Source organism: Cololabis saira, chromosome 4, assembly GCF_033807715.1.
Source record: "Cololabis saira isolate AMF1-May2022 chromosome 4, fColSai1.1, whole genome shotgun sequence".
Taxonomy (NCBI): Eukaryota; Metazoa; Chordata; class Actinopteri; order Beloniformes; family Belonidae; genus Cololabis; species Cololabis saira.
Genome location: NC_084590.1, coordinates 310,245 through 331,680, shown reverse-complemented (window position 1 = coordinate 331,680; position 21,436 = coordinate 310,245). Strand labels below are relative to the sequence as shown.

The 21,436-nt window shown below is 40.3% G+C and overlaps 1 protein-coding gene across 3 annotated transcripts in view; it reads left to right on the top strand.

Annotated features, from left to right (window-relative positions):
• Window positions 1-4,771: 4,771 nt before the first annotated feature.
• LOC133441391 (inositol polyphosphate 5-phosphatase K-like) overlaps window positions 4,772-21,436 on the top strand; it is a 38,484-nt gene continuing 21,819 nt past the window's right edge. The window contains exons 1-7 of one of the 3 annotated variants that reach the window (XM_061718627.1): window positions 4,772-4,897; window positions 5,888-5,981; window positions 8,076-8,180; window positions 8,264-8,372; window positions 8,519-8,635; window positions 9,042-9,217; window positions 9,543-9,654. In XM_061718627.1, the coding sequence (XP_061574611.1) occupies window positions 5,902-5,981; window positions 8,076-8,180; window positions 8,264-8,372; window positions 8,519-8,635; window positions 9,042-9,217; window positions 9,543-9,654 (699 nt within the window). In that variant the 5' untranslated portion in view covers window positions 4,772-4,897; window positions 5,888-5,901. Of the gene's footprint in view, window positions 4,898-5,887; window positions 5,982-7,043; window positions 7,496-8,075; window positions 8,181-8,263; window positions 8,373-8,518; window positions 8,636-9,041; window positions 9,218-9,542; window positions 9,655-21,436 lie in introns of those variants that run through there. The other 2 variants (XM_061718628.1, XM_061718626.1) reach the window with 2 other exon arrangements.

The following is a 21,436-nucleotide window of genomic DNA, read 5'->3' as shown; positions in this document are numbered from 1 at the left end:
GATAGTACTCATGTATTAAATAAAATCAAAGACATTAAGAACATTGGATCTTCCCTTCTGGTTACCATGGATGTGGAGGCTCTTTATACTAACATTGATCATACAGAAGGACTAGATGCCTTATCACATTATTTGGAAGAGAGGCATCCAGAACAAATGCCCCCTGCTGCCTTTATCCTGCAACTGGCTGAATGGACTTTACATAACAATGTGTTTCTATTCCAGAATCAATTTTTTAAACAAAGAAAAGCTACAGCAATGGGAGCCTGTTTTGCACCGAATAATTCGAATCTGTTTATGGGAGTATGGGAGAAACTTCATCAGACCAGTGCTGGAAAATGCCTCACCTGTCTGGGCCGGCCTCCCAAAGCACTTGATCCAGGAACTGGAATGTCTGCAGAGAAGGTGCTGCCGCATCATAGGGATACCGACTAACTCCTTCCCCACTCTGGAGGTGAGGAGAGAGGAGGCCACCTTAAGGGAATTCCATCGGCTACTGAAAGAAGGGACCAGCCCAATGATCCAGAGCCTGTCTGCAAATACAAGTCGCTACACACTACGCAATGGAAGGACACTCACACAACCTGTGAGTCACACAAAAAGGCACCAGATGTCGTTCCTCCCGAGAGCGTACAAGCTTTATCAGAAGTAAAATGAACTTTTTTAGCATTGTCTTACAGTTGATATTTATTTTTTATTTTTTTCTCAACAAGAGCGGTCCTCTTGTGTCAAAGTGTAAGAAACATCATTATTCATATTGTTATGCAATGATGTATCTCAAATAAACTTGAAACTTGAAACTTGAAACATTTGTTTACTCTGACCTTAATGTTTTTTTTGGATAAAATCATTTGGTGGGGAAGATATATTGATGATATCATTTTACTCTGGTCAGGTTCAAAAACGGAACTTCTTTCATTTCATTTATATTTAAATAACACTAATAGAAATTTAAAACTTAGTCTTGATTTCTCCCCATCTGAAATACATTTCTTAGACCTAAAAATCTTTAAAGATGGCAATGGAGATTTACATACCTCCATCTTTAGAAAACCAACTGACCGCAACACAATTCTTCGAGCAGATAGTTTTCATCCTCCTTGGTTAACAGATAATATTCCTTTTGGTCAGTTCCAGAGACTTAAACGTATATATGATTCAGAAGAAGATTATGAAAAAAATGCTCTAGATATGACCCAGAGATTTAAGGCAAGAGGATATCAACATAAAACTATATTCAGAGCTTACAACAAAGCAAAATGTCTCCCTAGAGAACAACTGTTGGCCCCTAAACAGAAAGAACAACAGAATTCCGATCAGGTATATTTTGTGACACAATACAGTGACCATGCAAATGCAATTAAACAAATTGTCAAAAGCAATTGGGACATTTTGAAAAGTGATAGTCTTCTTAGAGAAGCTCTTCCAGATTCTCTGACTATTAGCTTCAGAAGAGTTCCTACTCTGAAAGACAAACTTGTTAAGAGTCATCTCCCTCCTGTATCACAGAAAACCTGGCTTTCAACCTTAAAAGGTAATCACAGGTGTGGACATTGCAATCACTGTAGCAATATGATAAATGCCAATTATTTGATTGATGTGACATCTGGTCATACATTTGACATAAATACATTTATTAATTGCAATACCTCTTATATTGTTTACAGACTTGAGTGCCCTTGTGGACGCTTCTACATTGGGAGAACAAAGCGTAAATTGAAGGCAAGATTGGCAGAACATAAGCATGCCATTAGAACTGGTAATCTACAGTACCCCATGGCTGTCCATTACAAAGATGTAAGTCACGGTAGTTGTGACTCTTTAAAGATATCAGGCATAGAACATATTGAAGACTCTATCAGGGGAGGACATAGACTCAAAAGACTCCTGCAAAGAGAGTCATTCTGGATATACACATTAAAGGCCACTCATTATCCAGGGTTGAATGGAGAACTTGACTTTTCTCCCTCTCTGTGAGTGTATTTTGTATTCTGTGACTATTGGTGTGTTTTGTTGTCCTTTAAGATTGACTCTGATGACGGTTCCTTAGTCTCTTGTTAGGCTCAATTCTTATATTGTTGTATGCATTTTTGATTTGTTGAATTGACTAGGTAATGTTTAAATGTGCAATGCTGATTTATTGACTCTGTGATTTTATTATTTTGTCTTTCTGTACAGAGTCTCTCACCCTCTGCTTGTCATTGGCAGGTCTTGCTGTTCAGGTCATGTGACCTCCTACCTGCTCACACTGAGCAGCTGTCTGCAATTATCTATTTAACTGTGAATTGAGCTGTCTGACAAACATTTCACTTCTGTCCTGATGAAGGCCAGTTTGGCTGAAACGCGTAGACACGCTTTTAATAGATTAGCCATGCACCAATAAAGGCATTTTAATTTTACCCTCACGAGTGCCTCAGTTCTCTGTCTACAACAATATATAAACATGTTATAATGTCATAGTATAAATACATGTCATAATGTAATAAATATAAATATATATATATATATATATATATATATATATATATATATATATATATATATATATATATATATATATATATATGTGTTTAAGGTAATAATATATATATGTATATATGTTATAATGTAAATATAAATATTACTAAGAATACTATAGAAATATTGATTTAATATAAATACCATGTCAAAACTATCTCTTGTTATTTTCATATAAAAGCACGTTTGTCAATGTTTATAATTATTCACAAGTATGCAGTGTCATAACTACATCTCTGACGTTCATAACAAACCAACCTGTTTGAAAATCTGTTGAAAATGGAGCAAGTTAAGGTTGTTTAAGCAGTACAGGCACCATTAAACTCAATGTTATGAGTGAGCGAGCTGCCTGTAGCAAGATGGCCGCCGTGTGACGACGTCGCTCTGCATTGGCAGCAGCGCGGGTGAGTCATCTAGCCTTTATCTATGTATGGTTTAAACCATGGTTTAAACTCGTCTTCATATGTATCTGTTCACACCGCCCAAGGGGCGTAGAACCCGCCTTCCACATCCATGGATAATGACGGTGTCGAATCTAAAAACGCCTATCGACTCACAATGCAGCGGTTTCTTTATCTATTTGAGTCATTCTATAATTAGGGGTACATTTCATATCAACCAAAAGTGACAAAATCACTTTTCTTTTTTGATAAATAATCTAGTTGTTTCCATAATATACCCCCTAAATGTGCTAAATTCATTAATTGCCAAGCTTAAACTCTAATTACATATTAAATATTTTAATGAAAATAAACATTGGACTCATTATTTTGTCAACCGTGTTACGGACAAATGTCGTGTCATATACAACAAGAACTAGGTACTACACATTTGATAATACAGTTGTTTGAAAGGTTTTGAGTCTATTCACCAGGGGTTTTAAGGTTGCCTGTCTAACTGATTTAAAAATATGAATTTTGAGCTTCATAATGGACATTCTATGGGATGTTATCAAGAGGGATTCATATTTTTTTCAAAATAAATGCATATTACACTGAATTTAGAGTTATTCACCAATCTTATGTAATACCTCCCTCTCTACAGATATCCCCCATCTTTTTTGTTACAGTTTAGTCAATATTTAAAAGATATATGACACAAAAACCATTCATAACACAGTTGACAGGCAAAAATTACTATGTAATTAGGCAAATCCTATGTAATTACTATGTAATGTCTGTGTTATAACAATAGTTCATGAATGTTTTTTTATCAACAACACTCAATATAAACATAAAAAATGAGAATAAACTGCCAACATTGTCAACCGTGTTAATCCCTGTCAATTGTGTTACAGTTGGGTAACACAGGTGGGTAACACAGTTGACAGGTAACACAGTTGACATTTCGGCCATTTTAGGGCCTTGTGCTAACTGCAGACCTTGGACCTGTCACTACATGGCCTTGATCAACTCATGTTTTTATACAGTTTCTCTGTATTTTTGTAAAAATAACATGTAAAGCAAGTTCACAAGAACATGTTGATAACACAGTTGACGATCAATTAACCCACTCTATGTGCACACAATAATATTGATGAAATATTGAAGAGGAGGAGTAGAAATTTACCACACTGTCTTCAAATCTCCCTCCCTGAAGGAAGGGACATCATATCATTTTGGACATGTGACTTTGGAGCAAACCATTGCTGATTAATAGGGGTTTTTTCAATGGGTAACACAGTTGACAGAGATTTCTCGGACACACACAAAGTGGATGATTTAATGTACATGCATGAACCAAATAGTTTTTAAAACACCTTTCTCATATTTTAATGATTATTTTGAACAAATAATTATGGAAATTAAATACAAAAAAAATTATTTTAGTGTTAATCTGAAGAGCCAAACCTGACATTTAGCAAATCGGACAGCACAAAAACAACAAAATCCAGTATGGAATAAGCATTTTTTTTTAAATAAATGATGGAATCTGTTGACATTTTTGTATTAAATGAAAGAGAAATGTGCCCTGATATAAAGTTGATCATTGCTTTAAGTGAATATTTAGTAAAATTGATAAATACAGCCCATGGACATGACATGTACCCCTAATTATAGAATGACTCATTTAACAAATTACCAATTTAAGTTGCGTGTAGTTTCTTAAATTAGTATCCCATATTTGAGTAATAATTACACTTTCTAATGTTAGATTGACACTAAATAGGCTTTATGAAAAATACATTTAAAAACGGTGGTGTCAACCGACACTTTTCTGTTTGCGATTTTATTTTGAAGTCCAACAATCTGTCTTCCGGATTAGGGGCAGAACGTCAACAAAAGATACTGTACCGTAGGAAGATCCGATTTATGGACAACTGTTCCTCTTTGCGCGGGTGCACAACACATCAAACACAAGTACTGTCAAGGAATACCAGGTATTATACTAGTGAATAGCCCCAGTTGTATTCGTACTGTACTGTACAATTGTTAAAGAAAATGAGGCTAGGTTTAGCTTGCTACGCAGGCTAGCGTTGTGTATCACACAAAGATCATGTAATGCTGCATAGTCTGAGGTGGAATGGAAATAAGTTTCACACGCTTTTTAATGACAAAGTCCAGTGGCGTCAATTCAGTCGAAGCTAAGGTATGGCAAGGTTACGAGTCACAGAACTTAACTAGAGTATCAATCAACACGTCCAGCAAATACTCATCACACTAGTCTGCTATGGAGCTGATCTGTGTGGTCAAGAAAATTGGAACTTTTTCAAATGCAGTCTCGCTTACTGCAAAAACTCAAAATCTTACCAGGAATATTTGTCTTATTTCTAGTTAAAATGTCTCATTTTTAGTCAAAAAATCTTAAAACAAGAGTCATCACCAGAAAAATAACTTGTTATTTGACCATTTTCACCTGTTTCAAGTAAATTTTCACTTGAAATAAGTAGAAAAATCGACTTTTCCACTTATTTTAAGTGAAAATCTACTTGAAACAGGTGAAAATGGTTGTTTTTGAGTCTTGTCTTAAATGTAATAAGATTTTTTTTTACTAAAAATTAGACATTTTACCTAGAAATAAGACAAATTTTCTTGTTAAGATTTTGAGTTTTTGCAGTGTATAATAACTAGTGAAATCGATCATGTTGTTCTGATTTGCATTTGTAGTTATTCTATATGTATTAGGTAATAGAATAATCAATACAAATAGACACAGAGTAATTCCATAAATGTATTTAAAAAACAAACATTTACATTTTCCCTTGAAGCCAAGGTGTGGCGGCTGCCGTACATTGCCATACCCAATTGACGCCCCAGACAAAGTCTTCAGAAGCCAGAGATGAAAATGTGACACCTCTCTATGTAGTTAACAGAAGTTAGCCTTGTCATAGTCCCGGGGACAAGCGCTCAATTGTGGCATGTGTTTGTAGCAGGTGTGGAGCTGATGGAGGAGATGATGGAGGAGACCGAGAAGCCGGCAGATCCCAGGCCGAAGAGGAGAAGCTGCGAGGCAGAGAGCTTCAGGTAGGATCGGTGGAAGGTTCCCCTGCTGGCGCTGCTGTTTCTACACCATTTCTAATGTTGGAGAATACACCAACTCCTTTAGCACATTGAATAGATTGTGGACAAAAGTCACATCGTGTGCATGGAGTGGAACATGGATCGTTTTAATACCAATGTTCTGTGAAAACAATCAAACTGACAAACAGAAATTCAGCAAGAGATAAACTACTGGATGATGGATATTGAAACTCGTGCACCCCCCCCCCCCCCCCCCCCACTACATCGTTCCACTTGCTGTACTATTTTTGTGAAATTTTAGGAATTTATGTACCATTATAATTGGTATTTAATCCATTTGAATTTAGCTTAGTTCATCTCAACATTTATGTATAAACCATAGATATCTCTTCAAGAGCACCACGTTGTCTTGGTCTAACCAGTTCAGGATTGACTCATTTAGACGTGAATATTATTTTCAGGTCTCACTTAAAACACAAGCTATACTCCATTCCTTGTTGTTGTTTTTTGATTGTTGTTTAGATATCCAGTCATCCAGGTCATGATTATCATTAAAAGAAAACTTTATCTCTTCTCATTTCTTAAAAAAGAAAATACGTGGTGTTTCTTTTAATTCAAGCTTTTAAATGACATGATCTTATTTACTTTTCTTTAATACATCACGCTTACTCTTTCAGCTGTTGAATACATCTGCAATTTCACTCAAAGGTTTGCGTCTAATAGATCACTAACCCTTATGCTGTGCCTGGTATTCAGAGAATGATCTGAAAAGCCTAACTGTTGGTGTCATTCAGGGTTGAACATGTTCCACAGTGCAGTGTTTTCCTGTCTACAAATCTGACTGCTTTCTGTCAGGTGGATTAGGTTTCCCAACTGTGCACAACTAATGCGGATTTGTAGTTAAAAACAAGCGAGGAGCATTGCTTAGTAGCTTGTTAGGGGCTAGAGTTTTCTAAGCGGTTTCTCATTTCTAAATACGTCTATTGTATTGTTGAGACATTTTTCAATAGATTAGAAGTAGTTTCAAACACACAAGGGCAAATTAACCAATTCCTTAATGATCCGTGGAGCACCCAGATCATCGAGCCTTGGCTTTGCTCACTTCACTCAGTGGTTTGATTCTACTGTGGAAAGAACTGTTGCTCCGTTTATCTTTTTTTCAGAGTTTCAAATTTGACATCTATATCTTTTTAAAAAAACAACAACTTTTTTTGCCTCAACTCTTGGATTTTAAGAAAGACAGCTGACTGTGCTACATTTCATAATTTAGCTGAAATGGATGAAATCAGTCGGCTGTTAGGCACCATAGGGCGCGTCCGCAGCAACACCCTGAGCTCTGATGCTACGCAGTCGACAGGGAGCAGGCTGGCTTTGCGACATCGGCTCAACCAGCTAATGACCTGTGTGGATGACTTGGACCCCAAAAATGAGCTCTATGATAAAATGGTCAAAACTCTGGACAATGCTTTTCTAGCCTGTGCTAAGAGAGCCAACAAACCAAAAAAAGACAGTTTCAGGTGAAGAATGATGCAGCCTGCTGCTTACTTTTCCTGCTGAATCTTGATATAGTTAATGCAGCTTTATAGCGTAACTCCTTTCTTTCTCCGTTCCTTTCTTGTATATTTCTTCTCTGGTTTCAGTGATTATTTTTTTTCCTATCACTGGAATTGTCCAGTAATAGGACAGACATTCTTTCCTCTTGCTACGTGAAACTTTCCAGCAGAGTATTTATACCTTTGAAGTTGTCTCTTATATATTCATATCACAGGTGTTAAACTATTATAGATTGTTCAAAAAGAATCTGTAATTGTAAAATAATAACTTTCATTATGTGTGCACTATTGTAGCCTGACGTGCTTGTCGTTTTAATACGTTACTTAAATTGTAGCAGCTTTCATGCTTAAGCATGAGGTACTTTAGTCATTTTTTTGAGGAAAAAGCCAGGACTATTGTAAAGCTCAATGGAGTTTTTTTTTTTTTTTAGTTTTCCTTAGTTGTGGATTTTTGAATGAGTTTAAGTTTTATGAGTTTTCAGTCATCCATCCATTGGTTTATCGTAGCCGGTTTGCTGATATATTTCATTGTTCCTACCTACAGGCTTCACATAGTGACATGGAATGTTGCCACTGCTGATCCTCCAGATGATGTGAATTTACTGCTCCACCTGAATTCACCAAAAAGCGCAGACCTCTATGTCATCGGGTATCTGTGATTCTTGGTACCAGTTATTTTTTTACATCCTGGGTAAAAGGCAGACTAACAGTCAAAGCTACGTGTATGTTTAGTCTGCAGGAGGTGTACTCGGGGCCATTGAGATTTGTGTCAGACATGGTATTTGATGACCCGTGGACGCACAAGTTTATGTCCATCTTTGCGCCGCGGAAATATGTCAAGGTAAAATTTGTCTCACTCACATGCCCACACAGTACAGCTGACAGTAAACAAGAACAGATAAAGCTTTAAAGTTCATACATTTCAAATATGAAGGTGTAAATTCTTGATTGTCCTGTAAAGTGTTGGGTCATGTGGGTGTGCCTCAGGTATCATCAATGAGAATGCAAGGTCTGCTGCTGCTCTTCTTTTCCAAAATGAAGCACATCCCTTTCATCAGAGACATCCAGGCCACATACACTCGCACAGGTGTTTTTGGTTACTGGGTAAGTAATGAACATACAGTATATACTGTAGACATGATAAAACACTGTTGGATAGGATTCTGTTTATTTGGACAACAAAGACTGAAATATTTTGTTTCAACGTTTTTAAACAGCACGTCGTTGTGACTGCAGAGTTTGAGAAATTGTAAGGGAAATATGTGGCTATGTGATCATATCTCTGGCTTTATTTGTTTATTTATTTGCCATGTCCCAGACCTATTGTTGCTGTTCCTTTTTTTTTTTTTTTCTTGTGGTTTCGTGTGCATGTCATGCAAAAATTGAAAAGTAAATGTAAAAAAAAAAAAAAAAGCAGAGGTATTAAAGGCACATTTATAAAGTTGAGATTCTGAACTAAATGAGATATGCAGAGTAGTTTAAAAATGATCTCGTCCTGTTTGTCTCTCAGGGTAATAAAGGCGGTGTGTCCATCCGTTTGTCTTTCTATGGCCACATGCTCTGCTTCCTCAACTGCCACTTGACTGCTCATATGAAATATGCAACAGAGAGAGTCGATGAATTTGAGTACATCATGGACATGCAGACGTTTAATTGTAAGAAGGCTCCCAGAATAGTTGACCACAGGTGAGGGAAATAAATTGTTGATCATGAAGCAAACTCGAGATAACGGAAAGGAAAGCATCTAGAGATAACATCTGTTGTATTAGACGCTATATAAATAAAATTGAAATTGAATTGAAATTGAAATTGAAACTCCAATTTACATAAAGTTTATAATAACAATGTGACAGATCTTAAAAAAACATGGTGAAACTTGATTCATCTCATTGCACCTGCACACCGTCAGCAGCAGATTTATTTTGTTAAATTCTCAGAACCTTTTCATTTCTTGTTTTGTCACGTTCTTTCCTTTTTCTCTTCTTACTACCTCCTCTGTCACTTTGGCCAGGCTGGTTTTCTGGTTTGGAGATCTTAACTTCCGGATACAGGACCATGGCATGCACTTTGTACGCTCCTGTATCAACAACCAAACCTACAACCTGCTGTGGAGGAATGACCAGGTTTGACCCCTTTCAGAGTCTCATGTAAAAATCATGGCGTTAGATGCAGATAAATGTGTACACACAAAAACCATATGTATGCCTTTTCTTAGGTACACACTAGTGTTTATGAAAAAGAATTCCCTTGAATTCCCACAAACTTGTCAGACTAAGTGTACATATTTTCATAGCAAATTAAGCCTGATATGTCATAATCGGGTAACAAAAAGTGACACAAATTGATATAAAAATAGGCATTTCAATAGAATAATATGACACTATCTTTTCCTGATTTAAAAAAATATTTATGTATTTAATTTTTATGGTATACTCATTTAAAGGAGCTTGAGGCTCCTTTTAAGAAATTAGACTCTCTAGCGCCACCCTTCACCACGACGGCCGTTGGGGGTACTGCAGCCAACAGTGAAGCCGGCACGGGAGAACGGGGAGAACGTGCATGCAGCGTCATGTGACGTCACATCCGCAGGACAGCGCGGGAAATTCGGGACCGAATTGCAGCACATTTTGCAGCAACAGCCTGTTCAAGGCAAAGGAGAGATACACTAGAGGGCTCATTCTTTTGGGTTTGGAACGCTTCATCTGACATTATTACTAGAAAACTTAAAATGTATACAATTTTTTTTTTTCATAAATCCTGCCACAATCCGGCCTCAAGCTCCTTTTAAGATAGGATAACAGCTTAACTGCCACAGCTTGTTGTGTTTGCAGGGCCTGTTCTATGAAAAACGTAACTTAACCAAAACAATAAAATCTGCTGGTCCCTGGGAAACATTGCTGTCACTGTCCTCATTTAGGTCCACCCTGCCATCTTTTTGGGTTAGCATGAAGTAGGGCTGCAACTAACGACTATTTTAATATTCGACTAATCGGATAATTAGTAATTTTTTTTAAATTTAGTATGAGGTTGCTTTAATTATGTGGCAAATGATAATAAACACCAGAAAGATGGGCATTAGAGCCCTGCTATAGCAGGACTGTTTTCTTCATCCTGCTATAGCAGGACTGTTTTCTACATCCTGCTATAGCGGGACTGTTTTCTTCATCCTGCTATAGCAGGACTGTTTTCTTCATCCTGATATAGCGGGACTGTTTTCTTCATCCTGCTATAACAGGACTGTTTTCTTCATCCTGCTATAGCGGGACTGTTTTCTTCATCCTGCTATAGCGGGACTGTTTTCTTCATCCTGCTATAGCAGGACTGTTTTCTTCATCCTGCTATAGCGGGACTGTTTTCTTCATCCTGCTATAGCAGGACTGTTTTCTTCATCCTGATATAGCGGGACTGTTTTCTTCATCCTGCTATAACAGGACTGTTTTCTTCATCCTGCTATAGCGGGACTGTTTTCTTCATCCTGCTATAGCGGGACTGTTTTCTTCATCCTGATATAGCGGGACTGTTTTCTTCATCCTGCTATAGCGGGACTGTTTTCTTCATCCTGCTATAGCGGGACTGTTTTCTTCATCCTGCTATAGCGGGACTGTTTTCTTCATCCTGATATAGCGGGACTGTTTTCTTCATCCTGCTATAGCGGGACTGTTTTCTTCATCCTGCTATAGCGGGACTGTTTTCTTCATCCTGCTATAGCGGGACTGTTTTCTTCATCCTGCTATAGCGGGACTGTTTTCTTCATCCTGCTATAGCGGGACTGTTTTCTTCATCCTGCTATAACAGGACTGTTTTCTTCATCCTGCTATAGCGGGACTGTTTTCTTCATCCTGCTATAGCGGGACTGTTTTCTTCATCCTGCTATAGCGGGACTGTTTTCTTCATCCTGATATAGCGGGACTGTTTTCTTCATCCTGCTATAGCGGGACTGTTTTCTTCATCCTGCTATAGCGGGACTGTTTTCTTCATCCTGCTATAGCGGGACTGTTTTCTTCATCCTGCTATAGCGGGACTGTTTTCTTCATCCTGCTATAGCGGGACTGTTTTCTTCATCCTGCTATAGCGGGACTGTTTTCTACATCCTGCTATAGCGGGACTGTTTTCTTCATCCTGCTATAGCGGGACTGTTTCCTTCATCCTGCTATAGCGGGACTGTTTTTTTTCCTGCTCCCGCCTGCACCCGCAAAACTCGAGAATTCATGCCGCATGGCGCACGATAATAGAGTTGCATTGATTTAGTGTCTTCTCCCGTCCAGCAAGCGAAATATCCAGACAAATATATCTGATTTAATGTTAACATGATAATTGTGAGCTTGATGGATAATTGACAGTTCATAGGTCACCTGACCGAAAGTTAGATGAAAATCCAACATTGTCATCATCACACAAGCTTTTTCGCCTTTCGCGCAGCATCAATTATGTGATTGAGGTTACAGCAACGAGAGTAGGCTGTGAGTGGCTCAAATAATGCTAATAAATAACATAAAATAAACAAAGTTAACGAATGGAACGAATTAATTTAACAGATGAAAATAGGCTTAATATCTTACCAGGGTGAGTCAGTTTCGCTCAACACTCCGACGGATGTGATTGGTTTCCAATACTCAGTCCATTTAGACCAGATCTTATAAAAGTTTTCTTTCTCAACCCTGAGGGAGGCAGAGATCTTCTCCATAACATAGATCTCGTAAATGATCCCAATCCAGTCGTCGATAGTGGGGGGTTCTACTTTTAACCATTTCCTTGTAACACATTTCTTACTGGCTGCCAACAGTATAGTCAGCAGTTTTTTGTCTTTTACATTCCATGTTTCGAACATTATGTCTCCCAAAAATAACGTTTCACACTTCAATGGCATGGTCACATTAAATATATTTTCAACATGCATATGTATCTCCTTCCAAAATGTTCTTATTGCTTGGCAGTCCCAAAAAATATGAAAGTGGTTAGCTCCTTGAGACCCGCATAGTCTCCAACAGGCATCCCTGCTGCCCTGATATCGTTTTTGAATGGGTGTGATAAAAAATCTTGTTATACTTTTCCAGCAGAACTCCCTCCATGTATTTGACCCGGTTGAGATCCATTGTAGGTGGCATATTCTTTCCCAGCTTTCCTGTGTGATTATTTCCCTTATTTCCTTTTCCCATTTCCTTTTTATGTATTCTATATTATCTTGTTTGGAAAGTCGTATGGTCTTATATAGTTTGGAGATAATTTTATTACTTGATTCAGACTTAGTCAATGATAGAAAGACCCCCATGAACCCTGACTCATCGTTTCCTAACCCCTCTTTAATGTTCTTGTCAAAATAGTGTCTCACTTGTAGGTATCTAAAGAAATCCTCTCTTCCCAGACCGTGATCCCTTTGAAGGGTTTCAAAACTTTGAAATGCCCCCTTGTGGACAAATGAATAGTAGGTAGTTAGGCCTTTTGTAATCCATGTTTTAAATCTACTGTCGGTTTTATTTGGCCCAAAGTCCGTCTCATAGGCACACCACCTCATTATTTTAGATGTGTATTGTGATCTGCAAATTTGAACTATTTCCTTCCAGGACATGAGGAAGGTGCTTGTTAAAGAGTCTTCTGGAATGTCCAGCTCTGTTTGTATTTTGTTGTCACTTAGTAAAGCTGATATTGAGATTCCCTTTATTATCGTTCCTTCTATTTCCTTCCAGGCTGACGTGTATGCTGGTGAGCAAAGACAGACTAAAGGTTTGGCTGCGTGATAGTAGTCCTGCAAGCAGGGAAGACCCATTCCCCTCCTTTTCTTTTCTTAATTGCGGCGTTTTAAAAGGAACCCTGGTTATTAAGACTTGTAGTCCCTAATTAGCCACAATTGTTCTCTTAAACTAAAATATGTTGTTAGAAACACATAAAATAATCTAATTGCTTTAAAAATCTACAATGTTTATCACATATTTTGCTCTGGGAAGAGGGAGCCCATAAGACGTCTCGGTTGAGGCAAACTGGATCAAAGTTCTTGTGTGCTGTGATGCACGGGAGATCTGCACAAATGATCAAAGTCGTGCGCATCTTACCAGTGCAGAGGACGCACATTTGAGTGGGCATTATTAGTATAGGTATCGGATAGGTGAATGGATGAATGAATGGGATGCCTGGGTCTGGGGCCCTCCGTTGTCGGGCCTGCGCGGGTGTCGCCCTGTTGGGGGGTTCCCCCTCTCCGGGCCCGTCTCCGGTCCCCCCCGCTGCCTCCGCGGCGGGGCGCCCCTCTGGTCTTGGAGGGCCACTTTCGTGGGGGCGGGTGCACCTGCCCGCGTCGGCGGCCGGGGCGGCTCTGTCTCTCCGGGCAGGCTGGCCCCCTGCCAGGTGGGGGTCGTTGGCCTGAAGGGTGAGGGCCTCCTGGCCACGTGTCCGGTCCGCTGCTTCCACCTGCCTGCGGTCCCCACCCCCGGTCATCCTGTTGCTGCTTCCACCTGCCTGCGGTCCCCACCCCCGGTCATCCCGTTGCTGCTTCCACCTGCCTGCCGTCCCCACCCCCGGTCATCCCGTTGCTGCTTCCACCTGCCTGCGGTCCCCACCCCCTTTGGTCATCCCGTTGCTGCTTCCACCTGCCTGCTGTGCTGTTGCCGTCTCTGACCCCCAGTCTGGCCCTCGGCAGGAGGGTCCCCCCTTATGATCCAGGTCCTGGTCCAGGTTTCTTCCTCCTAAAGGGGAGTTTTTCTTGCCACTTTTTGGCTTAAGGTTTTTCTCCCACTAGGGGAGTTTCTACCTGCCATTGTTTATGTAATAATTGCTCGGGGGTTTATGTTCTGGGTCTCTGGAAAGCGTCTAGAGACAACTTTTGTTGTATTAGACTAGTGCTGGGCGGTATGACCAAAAATTTATATCATGGTATTTTTCAAAATTATATCGGTTTCACGGTTTATCACGGTTTGTTTTTTTTTCATGCACAACTGGGTGTTAACCACATTTTCTAATGATTTGGAAAGGAATTGCTGCAGTAAATTGGCTTAGAATGTCCTATTTTACTGTCATGAGGAGGAAATATTGTAGAAAAACATTAATGTCCACACTAGTATAAATACAGGTTTGCATGGCCTCACAAAATGATGCCGTTTACAATGAGGTGGCAGCACTTATGATTCTAATGTAGGGCTGAACGATTTTTGAAAATAATCTAATTGCGATTTTTTTCCTCAATATTAAGATTGCGATTTAATATGCGATTATTTTTTTTCAAGGTCCTGTTCTCATGTATTTTTCAACTACACAAGCAATAAATCAGTCTGTTTCAAGTAGATTTTCACTTGAAATAAGTAGAAAAATCTGCCAGTGGAACAAGATTTTTTTGCTTGTAATAAAAAGATAAATCTTATATGTTATCTTATTTCAAGTGAAAATTTACTTGAAACAGGTGAAAATGGTCAAACAAGTTATTTCTCTGGTGTTATTTTTCTGGTGATGACTCTAAATGTTGAAATAGCAGTAAAACCGCATTCATTGATGAAATGACATAAGGGATGGAAAGGAGGGATGGCAGTTTTACAGGGGGGGTGATTTGGACCGTTTTTATTTCAGGGGGGGTGATTTGGACCGTTTTTATTTCAGGGGGGGATGATTTGGGCCGTTTTTATTTCGGGGGGGGGGGTGATTTGGACCGTTTTTGTTTTAGGGGGGATGATTTGGACCGTTTTTTATATCAGGGGGAGATGATTTGGACCGGTTTTAATTTCAGGGGGGGGTGCCATCACCTCACCCCTCATCCCCCCTCAACTCGAGTACGGCTCACACGGAACTCAGAAGTTCTTCATAAATAACTCAAAAATCCCAGAGAGAAAAAAAACACCAGCAAGCTAACAAACAAACCAATAAAGCTCTCAGAGTTAACAAAACGAACCAGCAATGAACAACTCGCTGTTTTAACCTCTCCTCCTGATGAGCTGACGGGCTGCAGGTGTGGTTTAAGGCTGATTTATGGTTCCGCGTTACACCAACGCAGGCCCTACGCGACCTACGGCGTACCCTACGGCGAAAGCTCTGTGTCGATTTAACGCGGAACCATAAATCAGGCTTCACAGCGCGACTCACTGTGCGCCCGGCTCGTACTCCTCGCCGCGCGCAGCTCCTCCCCAACTCCGCGCTCATATATTTAATACATTTATAAAGCCCATATATTTATAAAGCCTCACTTGGCCGAGCCCTAACGCTGAGGCCATGGTAGATTTAGGTTACACGCGGACACTGTTGACTTTTCCCTGCCGGCTCTGCTCACTCGCTAAACAGTCCCCTCACAAACAGTGTCCAGCGGCGCTACGTCCCGCCGCGCGGCATTCCCAACGTTGTGTACGCTACTCACCGGTATTACGGTATATGAAAAATTCATATCATAAGAAAAATAAACACCGGTATTCGGTATGAACCGGTATACCGCCCAGCACTATATTAGACGCTATATAAATAAAATTGAATTGAATTCCTCTCTCCAGAATGAATGTACTGGTTAGGTTCCCATTGAGTTTAATTCTAGTTGATTTATTATAAAGCTCTGCAAGAGTGTCAATTATAGTTGTATGGAAGCCAAATTTTGTAAGTACCTTTATAAAAAAATGAACACCTCACTTAGTCAAATGCCTTCTCAGCGTCCAAACTTAATAACAGTGATCCTGCATTGTTTTATACCATTCCGTGGGAAAGCCATCTGTCCCCGGAGATTTCCCCCCTTTCATTCTACTAATTGTTTAATCTTCTGCTAATATTTTTTGCGTCAGATTTCCCGTTTGATGAGTCTATTTTCGGATTCAATCGGATGTTAAAATCTCCTGGATTGAGTACTCCATTTATATTAAATTATGTTAGTTTTAAAGACCTGTTTTGCATCTATGTCCCACCAGTCTGGCCCTCGGCAGGAGGGTCCCCCCTGATGAGCCTGGTCCTGCTCAAGGTTTCTTCCCTCCTAAAGGGGAGTTTTTCCTTGCCACTGTTTGGCTTAAGGTTTTTCTCCCACTAGGGGAGTTTTTACCTGCCATTGTTTATGTAATAACTGCTCGGGGGTCATGTTCTGGGTATGGGTCTCTGTAAAGCGTCTAGAGACAACTCTGTTGTATTAGACGCTATATAAATAAATAAAATTGAATATGTAATTTCCCCCTCCCTCCCTCTCATAAACCTGGTGTGCTTCCCTTTCCCCGGTTGCCGGTTCCCTTTGCGAGAACCGGCAGGGAATGAACAATTAACATGTTAAATAACAAATGTTAAACAACAATCAATGGTGAATCTCCACCACTTGTTACAGTCACAGTATATTCCAAGAGATTTCACCATCGTTAATCCGTGTTTTTGGGCCATGGGCTTTAGGGACCTTAGGTCCTGAAGGGGGACGGTGCTGTTCTCCTGACGGCTCGCAGCTTCTCCTTGTAGCTTTGATCCTGCTCAGTTGCTTCTTTGATCTTCTCTCCGCTCTGCTCCAGGACAGCCGCTGCACCCGCTCCATCAGCGTCTCCGGAGTTGTGGTGGTTGTCACGGTGTAGCCTCTCCTCAGTAGATCCTTTGCAGCTTCTTCTACCGTCTCGTAGGTTCTGGTTCCATCGACGTGTCTCACGCGCAGCCTGGCCGGAAGGATGGTCTGAAATTGAACCTTTTTTTTCCTTCAACACTCTGCGGATCTCCGTGTATTCTCTTCGTCTCTTGAGTATTAGAGGTGGATAATCGTGATCCAAATTTATGTGACTTTCTTGCCAGACAAACCCCTTCCTCTGCCATGCCTTGCGGAGTAATGTCTCTTTTGTTTTAAAACTTAAACACTTGATCACTATGGAGCGGGCCCCAGAGACCTGGAGCGGCTTTCCAAATCCAGCAACTTGTCCTCCAGTTTGGTATGCAGTGTCACCATAGCTGTGACAACTTCTGTGTTTTGGATCCTTTCTTCTGCTTTCTCAATTCGGCTTTCCACCTCATCCAATCTGGTATTCACCTTTACAATTTTTTCTCTTATTGTCTCTTATTGGTTCTTTGGTTTCTTGGCGAAACCCTCTTATTTCTTGCAGAATTGATTCCAAGTCAGCCATTTCTCCGCCCTGCACCACGTTTTTGGTTAGCTTGAATCTGTTAGCTGCTAATTGTTGCTGCGCTCCGTCTTTCTCCCTCACCTGCCTTCAGATGACGTTTACTGCTCAAAGTGGGGATATAGTATTACCCCTCCCTTCTCTACACGTTTCGCAAAATGATTTAGTTGGTTTATATGGGGATATTTCTCTAATTTCTCTGGTTCAACCGGGAGCTCTCTCGCTATGAGGCCATCCAGATGGTGTTCGGACCGGAAGACATCAAGTTTGTTTTATATCTTTGAACAAAAAAATTAGTGGTGGGACTCGATTAAAAAAAATGTATCTAATTAATCAGAGGCTTTGTAATTAATTAATCGCATATCAATATATAATATAGCAGTTCATAAGTTGGATCAGCCGACGCTAGGAGGGGCGGACCAGAAGTCACGTCTACCGAAAGAAAAACAAACTTAGCCGCTACAACTTTGAAAAGCTCACAGTTTTGATGTTTCCTGTTTCCATCTGTTCTTTTAATTATTTCCAGGTCCTCCAAGCTATTTATTAAATAAATGGTCTCTGCTCTTGACCAAATAGGCACTTTTCTGGCATCTACTGGCCTGATATTTACTGACAAGTTGCGCCAGCATAATTGACGCTGAAATAAATATTCTTCTGTAGAAATGAACTAAATACAACAAATTATTCTGTGGCAATTACACAAGAATGTCCAGTAACATGTTCAACACCACAAACTTAGTCACCTCTGGTGACGTTCACCTATTCTGGCCTGGACTATACTCTTCCCTGCCTTGATGAGAGGAGAAGCTAGCGGTGACTGCTCTTTAACTTCTCCCATAGATGAGCTGACGAGCTGCAGCTGAGCACCGCTGTCCACCAGAGCTCGCGCGGCTCAGCCACACGCCGGCCGACTCCGCGCTCCCAGTTTGCGGAGGAAAGCCCAGCCGAGCCCTAAAAGTTTCCTCCCTTTGTTGAAATGTCCACATTGCAAGTATTGTCGCCCTGTTGTCATCCTTTTTGGTAACCAAACTTTCGAGCGTTTATGCCGCTTTGTCCCCATGTTTTCCTGCTGGGCGCGAATGCGCACATTGCTAACTATGCAACGAAAAAACAAAAACCGAAACCGAACTGTGGGCTACCTGAACCGTTGCACCCCTAGCGCCCACTGGAATCGATAAGGGAATTGTTTGCCAAAAAGGAAAACGATTCCAAGGAATTGAAACACTGGGAACCGGTTCTGAACAAGAACCGGTTCTCGATACCCATCCCTAGGCATCACTGTGGGAGGGATGGGCTGTTTGAACAATGTTGAATGACTATGTTCTCAACCAAAACAAAATCTGCTTGGGATACTAGTGACTGGTATAGTGCAGATGGCAGTCAATTATCCTTAAAATGATCACTGGCAAGCCAGTTCATCTGCAGACGTCTTTCATCTGTCACAAGGCTTGCTGAAAAATCAGGGATGCTATTCTGCCTAGAACCGCTAAGTGTTTTATTTGTCGACTGGGCAGCTATTTCGTGAAATCCTTAATTTAAGGAGCAACATTTTAATTGACTTAAATATTTAACATCTTAAATGCATTTCTGAAGTTTTGTAAATATGTCTAATATGTATGTATGTGTGTATGTATGTATATGTGTGTGTATACAGTGGGGCAAAAAAGTATTAAGACCAATTGTGCAAGTTTTCCCACGCTTTTTTTTTTTCTTCCTGCTCTCTGTGAAGGCGGACGCTTTTCTGCTCCCGCTCCCCCCCTATCTGCCCTTCTGCTGCTCTCCGTCTTGTCACTCTTGGAGCCTCTCTTGTCACATGCTCCGAAACTTTCTACAATCATGGAATTAGTTGGCTGGTCCATCAGTGCAATTGACCAAATTTCCTCGATGAGAAGTCAGGGCAAAAGGGAGCCCTCCTGCCCCGACGGGACATTTGCTGCTGGATACACGATGGACTCCTGGAAGATGGGGAGGATCGTGTGTCTGTCCATACTCTCGGTGGAGGACGTTGAAGATGCTTCATAATATGATTAATGATAACAGGATTTTTGCTTTTTGGAGCTGGCGGTTACCTGGCATATCGTCAAATTCGGAATTTGTCGACAGCTATTCTGGCCCTTTCAGAGCTGCCTGACGTGGCTGAAGGGATCAGCTGTGCAACCAACACTCAGACTCAAACGTTGGGGGAGCAAAATCGCAAGCTGGATGCGATTCTTGAACAGAATCGCTGACTAGCTGCGGTGTTTGAGCTCATTTGTAGGATGGAAAAGACCTTGGTGAAGTTGGAAGCTTGGCTTGGTGGGAATTGACCACAAATTCTCTGTTTGGAGTCGCCATTGATGAATTACTGGAGTCTGCCTGACCCAAATTCAATTGGTGATTCTACAACCTGACTTTGACAGAGCGCCGTGGCAGGCTGGTCCTGTCACAATCTCCCTGGAGGAATGAAAACAAGACGCTCTGCTCCCACTAGCCTCCTCCTTCCCCTCAGGACACTTGTGGACCTGGATCAGCACTATACCAAGCTGATTACACCAAGGACAATGGCTGAGGAGTAGATCTGGGGCAAAGTTCACAGACTTGCCGTTCACACACACATGCTGATATATAGACACTATATATATATATATGTGTATATATATATATGTGTATATATATATATATATATATATATATATATATATATCAGTGGCGGCTGGTGACTGAAAAAACTGGGGAGGACGGGAGGAAAACCAACCCACAGCGTTTTTTTTAAAAATATTTTTTATATTAGTTGACTACTTATCCCTATTTTCTTATATTCAACGAAAATTAAGCAGTAAAAGAATGGCTTACAAGATTTCTTAACAACAACATCATTTTATTCAATCCTGTTGTTTCCAGATGAACCATACAGGCCTACTACAGTATTTATCAAGGATGTGAGGTGTAACAAGAAGCAGGCCAGTGTTCAACACCTGTGAAGGCACCCAGTACGTCACAGTGGGAATTTTACACAACACCCTCCGATTTTAAAAAGAAAAAAAGAAAAACCATGAAAATCTAGAATTATTAATAACAAAGCAATGTGTTCCACTCAATTTACATCTTGGGAGACTTCATAGCTGCGGTAAGGCCTCGTCTTCTTTGGATCTTGCAAGGTCAGAAAAAGTGTAGTAAGTAAATTTGGAAGCTGTCATTGGACCAACACCATGTCAATCTGGTTGTTGATTGGTAAGGGAGGCTAGCCTCCCTTGGCGCGTCGTTTTACGTGTTTTGGCCAATCACAAATTAGCATGAAAAAAAAAAATAAATGCATTGAGTGAATGGAAGGAGAACCCTCCCCCGGAGGACAGAAGCCCCCCAGCCTCCCTTAGACCCCCCCAGCCTCCCTTAGACCCCCCAGCCTCCCTTAGACCCCCCTTCTCCTCACACAGACTGCTCTTTCTCCTCTTGCCTGCTGTGGCCTGCAGGTGTCACTGTTGAACCATTTTTAAATGGATTTTCTTCCAAAGAAGAGAGAAAAAAATATTTTATAAATGATACTGAGATTTGGTAATGGTTTATTTCAACCAGTTACTGTTTTTTTTTTTAAATATTTTAATCTCCCTCTTGCCTCTCAAAAATAGAGGAGGACCAGCCTCCCCTATATATCCTCCTATATATATATATATATATATATATATATATATATACAGTTAGGTACATAAATATTTGGACATTGACACAATTTTCAGTATTCCAGCTCTGTACAACACCACAATGGATTTGAAATGAAACAATCAAGATGTGCTTGAAGTGCAGACTTTCAGCTTTAATGTGAGGGTATTTACATCCAAATCAGGTGAACGGTGTAGGAATTACAACACATTTTATATGTGACTTCCACTTTTTCAGG